This window comes from Dermochelys coriacea, chromosome 13 (genome assembly GCF_009764565.3).
Source record: "Dermochelys coriacea isolate rDerCor1 chromosome 13, rDerCor1.pri.v4, whole genome shotgun sequence".
NCBI lineage: Eukaryota > Metazoa > Chordata > Testudines > Dermochelyidae > Dermochelys > Dermochelys coriacea.
The window spans coordinates 14340965-14346830 of NC_050080.1; the positions used below are offsets into that span (position 1 = coordinate 14340965).

A 5866-nucleotide genomic window follows, 5' to 3' on the forward strand; every position below is an offset into this window, starting at 1 on the left:
TTTCTGGTTAGTTTAGGAGGGTCCGTGCTCAGTTTGCTGGCTTCTGAAGATCTCTCAGGAGGCTGGGCTTAAATCAGGGCTGAGGATTCCACTAGGATGCAGGCCACCTAGGGGGTTAGATGTAGTAAGTAGCTTTGAGGCTCTAGATGGATAGGATTAGATGAGAATCTCAGCTTTCTCTTTGTTTTTTTAAATTAGAGTAAGCTTCTAGTCCTCCAGGCTATAGAGAAAAGCTTGAAAACATGACTCAATGTACCCTAAGGGCTCAAAGACCAGAATAAAGTTTTTAAGGTAAGCCATTATAATAAAAAGCTAGATATTTAGTCTAAACAAAATGAAAATTAGTTTCAAGATAGCATAAGTCTGAAAGCGTTGGATAGGCTACAGTGATTTTGGCAACTAAACTTTCCTTAACCTCAGTTGCCTCATCTGTGATGTGGGAATGATGATACTTAAATTTTTTATGAAGTGCTTTGTGATCCTTGGATGAAAAACAGTACGTCATTGATTAATTATGATCGTATATTATCCTTTTCATCAATAGACATCAAAGCAATGTACAAAGCAGGAAAGAGCATCATAAAACAATCACATTACAAGTATTATAGTACAATTGTTAACTATTATTGTCAATGAGGACAGATTAATCCAATATATTTGAGTGCAGAAATTTCAGATTTTTAGCATTTCACACACTCTGGATAGTAATTTCCACAAACAAAAACAAGGGAAAAGTATGGTATTTGCTTGACTTTATTATTATTTTAATAAAGAGAATGTAAAGATCTCAATTTTGATGTGCATCAGCAATACATGGAAGGCTATTGCTTTTCCTGAAACAAATAAATAATTGTAGGTAAGCAAAATAAGAAAGCTTTCATTATATTAGGTGGAACTCATGACTAGAAAGCCATAAAACAATAAATGAGCCGGATTTTTTAAAAAACATTATTAGAAAGAAGGGAAATGTCAAGAGTCACATTTAATAAACCAATACAAAAAACTGCATACTGTGTATTTAGGAAAAAAAAAAAAAAAAACTAACTGTCATCAGCCTCAAGGTTTATATTGTTTCCAAATTTTGCATAAAGCTGAACCTTCAGGTCAGATAATACCCTCTGAATTGATTCCACTCGAGATTCTAACGCTTCGATTTCTCCTTGTAAGTTTTTCTGGAAGACAAAATATTGGCTAATTAATACCAAAGCACACTGAGCAAAGTTTCTCATTCATTTACCTATAGATTACATAGGTCAAGCAAACTATATTCCAATTATTTAAGAGGATTCCTGGACTAGGAACAGGACAGAAATCAGAGCTTTCAGTTGCAAGTTCAAAGCCAGGTCAGTAGTGACCAGAAACAATTACTCTCCACTAGCTGTTCCGGACCACGTTAAATTTGTTGGTGGCATCTCTTCAGTTACTAATAGAGAGGTAGATCTACATCATAAAATAAGAGTGCATGCTCAGCAAAAGCCAAAGACTGAATCATGGCCCAGCACCCCTGTATATATTCCCATCACCCCTCCAGATCAGCATAATACACACTGATGAGGCAGCAGGGGGAACAAATGTGCTGTTATTGCCATGCAGCACTTCTTCTGTAGCTAATTTGGAGATTTCAGATTAGAGTAATTATTAATATTTAACCTGGTACTATGTCAAAGGTATTCAGAAAGAGAAAGGTTCTAAGCGACAGATGAACAGCTCATGACCATCAGAACACCCATCCTAATGTAGAGCTCTCTGTAGCACTGAATATATCAAAGAGACTCTCCAGCCCTCACAAACCTTTGCCTCCTCCAGCATCTCTTGTGTCTCATCTTGGGAATGACTGATAAAGACATCACCAATCTGATAGGGTATCAGTATGGAATCATCATCATCAAGCATCATCATGTCATCACATGCATCCTCCAAATTCTGAAGTTGTTTCTGTAAAGTCAAAACACAGTCAAAAAGCTGGTCACCTTATCCAACGTGATTTATGCATTAACATCTACTTTATAATCAAAACTATTCTGAGCTGTAGAGGCATAATCTGAAGGAGGATCAGCAGAACTGTTAGGTATACTTGGGAGAAACAAGGTAGGTGAGGTAATATATTTTATTGAACCAACTTCTGTTGGTGGAAGGGACAAGCTCTTGAAGTCACAGAGCTCTTCTTCAGATCTGGGGCAGGTAAGGAAGTATTTCTTTACAAACTGCACAATCAACTTGTGGAACTTGTTGCCATGGGATGTTGTGAAGGCCAAAAGTATAACTCGGTTCAAAAAAAGAATTGGATAAATTTATGTAGGACTGGTCAATCAATGGCTATTAGCCAGATAGTCAGGGACATAACCCCATGCTCTGGGTGTCCCTAATCCTCTGACTGTGAGAAGCTGGAACTAGATGACAGGGGATAGATCACTCAATTGCCCTGTTCTGTTCATTCCCTCTGAAGCATTGGGCATTGGCCACTGTCAGAAGACAGGATACTAGTCTACACAGACCTTTGGTCTGACCCAGTTATGGCCATTCTTATGCCTGAGCTAAATATAAGCTGGGACAGATTATTAAACATAAGGGGTTCATGTATGCTGCAGTAAGGCCATTTCAAGTGAACTCAGCAATTGAGGATTAGGATTTCAATAGAGTTGCACTATCATAACTCTAGAGTAATGCTGTGGGGAGTCTGGCCCAGAAAGTTTAGCAAAAGGTCTGTATAATCCTTGATTAAACCACCTTTTTCCCCAAAAATGACAATTAAGGGGTTCTAAGCATTGCACAAATAGAAGTTATATTTATCTTGAATGTGTTAGTCATTTGTGCTTCTCGCAGGATTACTTCCTATACTTAATCACTTTTCCATCTTTATTTGCTTCAGCTATTTTCAAACTGACTTTATAGACAGACTAGACTCCAAAAGCAAAGCCAGAACCAAAAGTTCTTCTAGTTATAGTGCCCTCCAGCCCCTACTTCAGATTTGAACCCCAATTCTGAGCTGCATCAAATATAAGCTCAGTGCCCCTAATGACATGTCAGTAGATAGCAAAGGTACCTTTTTAACTTCTATTTCTTCTTTCAGCTCTGTAATCCTACTGGTATTTCTTGCAAACTTGTTAATTTTCTGTTGATCTTCAAAAGTAACATTGACATCTTCAGCAGCCTGGACAGGGGAGAGGTTACAGAGAAGATTGAATTGTTATATAATGTTTTTAGGGAGAATGAAGATGAAGTAATACCACCAAGATTGTTAACTTTTAGATAAAAAATGAGAAACTTTTTATTTCTCATAGTTTCTTTCCTAAGGACAGGTCTATACTAGAAAAGTTTTGCCAGTACAGTTATGCCAGCAGATGCTCCTCCTGTGCATACAGCTTATATCGGCAAAAGATTTCAGAGTAGCAGCCGTGTTAGTCTGTATTCGCAAAAAGAAAAGGAGTACTTGTGGCACCTTAGAGACTAACAAATTTATTTGAGCATAAGCTTTCGTGAGCTACAGCTCACTTCATCGGATGCATTTGGTGGAAAAAACAGAGGAGAGATTTATATACACACACACAGAGAACATGAAACAATGGGTTTATCATACACACTGTAAGGAGAGTGATCACTTAAGATAAGCCATCACCAACAGCAGGGGGGGGAAGGAGGAAAACCTTTCATGGTGACAAGCAGGTAGGCTAATTCCAGCAGTTAACAAGAATATCAGAGGAACAGTGGGGGGTGGGGTGGGAGGGAGAAATACCATGGGGAAATAGTTTTACTTTGTGTAATGACTCATCCATTCCCAGTCTCTATTCAAGCCTAAGTTTCCGAGAGACTGCTGAATTGGAATTAATTTGCAAACTGGATACAATTAACTTAGGCTTGAATAGAGACTGGGAATGGATGAGTCATTACACAAAGTAAAACTATTTCCCCATGGTATTTCTCCCTCCCACCCCACCCCCCACTGTTCCTCTGATATTCTTGTTAACTGCTGGAATTAGCTTACCTGCTTGTCACCATGAAAGGTTTTCCTCCTTCCCCCCCTGCTGCTGGTGATGGCTTATCTTAAGTGATCACTCTCCTTACAGTGTGTATGATAAACCCATTGTTTCATGTTCTCTGTGTGTGTGTATATAAATCTCTCCTCTGTTTTTTCCACCAAATGCATCCGATCAAGTGAGCTGTAGCTCACGAAAGCTTATGCTCTAATAAATTTGTTAGTCTCTAAGGTGCCACAAGTACTCCTTTTCTATCGGCAAAAGAGTGATTCTACCAGTATAGCTTATACTCATTCCCCCCAGTAGGATACTGACAAAAGCACTTTTATGCTGATTTAAGTGCATCTAAACTGGGGCTTTTGCCTCTTGAGAAAGATCATTAAACAAAATTGCTCCCTCCCAGTCATTATTAGGCCAAGAGATCTCAGTATAGACCTGACAGTAAAATAGTCAGTTACCTTTTAAACTTACCAGCACTGTGGAGCAAACATGAAACGGCACACGCAGGGACTAGGCCAAGGGACCCCCACCAAGCTGAAAGGCACTGGGAGGGGAAGGGGCCGTTCCTGCCTCTCCTGGGGCGGGGAAGCCAACAGGGAGCCCCAGAGCAGACCAAGGGGTACCAGGGAGGTGCCCATGGGAGCACACAACACACAGAGCAGCGGGAGGGGAGGGGAGCGGGGGGGGGATCAGTGCCCCTCCCCACTGCCGGGGGGGGGGGGGGAGAGAACAGGACTGCGGCTCCCCTACAGACCCAGCACTCCCCTAGGACCGGGAGCGCCCAGCCTGAGGACAGGGCGGCCAGTGGTGCCTCCCGGGACGCTCAGGCAGCGCCAACCCCGCAAAGGGGGGAGAGGGGGAAGCCTAGAGGAAGGAGGCGCAGAGCAGGCCCCGGGCCCCTCAGACGAGGGGGACGCGGCGCCAGGGGGCCCCTCTGAAGGGGGGCGGGGAGGCGGCGCAGAGCCAGCCCCGCAGCCGGGGGGGGGGGGGCGCAGAGTGGAAAGACGGACTCAAGGCTCCCCGAGGCGGATCCCCCCCCGCACTCACCGCTTTCTTCATGGTGGCAGCCATGTTGGACTGAACCACTGGCCCATCTGCGGAGGGGGAGGTCCCAGTTACCAGCTCCCTCACCCCGGCTCGGTCGGTCCCGGCTCAGCCGCGGCGGCGCTCCTCGCTCCCTAGACCGCGCTCGCCGACCCTATCCCGACCGAGTTAGGAAGACCTCAACTCAAATAAGGTATGAACAAGAAGCCCCGCACTTGGTACTTTCCGCTTAAAGGCGCTGTCAGCGAGATACTTATCCGCCGACATAATGGGGGCTTTAGATGCCGGCCTTGGGAGTTGCCGCTAGGTGGCGCAACGAGCCAGCATATGGAAACAGGGAGCCCAGGGCAGCGCTGGAGAGCTTTACAGTAGTGTCCCCTCCCCCCCCCCCGCAATGCGCCCATCCACACCTGGGGGAACCAGCCACAGTGACTCCCCCATTATTGGGAGGGGGGGGCAGTCACCCAATGCACTCCCCAGGCCTGGGGGAACCAGTGCTTCACCCTTCTCCATGTCCCCACTCATCAGTCCATTTATTATAATGAATATGGATCAATTACATTTAATTACAGTCCCGTACATAAATAAATATTAATAAAGGTTGCTGGTGCCAACGGCCTCCGCTGGCTGCCATAGCTGAGCGCCATGTGAATATTACATCCGATGAAGTGAGCTGTAGCTCACAAAAGCTTATGCTCAAACAAATTTGTTAGTCTCTAAGGTGCCACAAGTCCTCCTTTTCTTTTTGCGAATACAGACTAACACGGCTGCTACTCTGAAACCTGTGAATATTACGGGCATCTAGTCTCACATACTCCTCCGGGATCAGGAAGTGTTATCCCCATGTA

At 44.0% G+C, this 5866-nt stretch overlaps 1 protein-coding gene across 1 annotated transcript; it reads right to left on the reverse strand.

Annotated features, from left to right (window-relative positions):
• Positions 1-735: 735 nt before the first annotated feature.
• Positions 736-5240, reverse strand: PFDN4 (prefoldin subunit 4). The gene is made up of 4 exons (XM_038370460.2): positions 5022-5240; positions 3044-3151; positions 1792-1935; positions 736-1172 (listed from the first exon to the last, which is right to left on the reverse strand). Exons 1-4 carry the CDS (start codon positions 5043-5045, stop codon positions 1041-1043), a joined length of 408 nt encoding a protein of 135 aa, XP_038226388.1. The 5' UTR covers positions 5046-5240; the 3' UTR covers positions 736-1040.
• Between the last annotated feature and the right edge of the window lie 626 nt (positions 5241-5866).

Coding starts and splice junctions, on each gene's coding strand:
- PFDN4 (XM_038370460.2), bottom strand. CDS start 5,045: ATGGCTGCCACCATGAAGAAAGCG. Junction 1,936..3,043: donor AAGAAATAGAAGTTAAAAAG/GTACCTTTGCTA, acceptor TTGACTTTACAG/AAACAACTTCAGAATTTGGA. Junction 1,173..1,791: donor AGATGCTGGAGGAGGCAAAG/GTTTGTGAGGGC, acceptor TTTGTCTTCCAG/AAAAACTTACAAGGAGAAAT.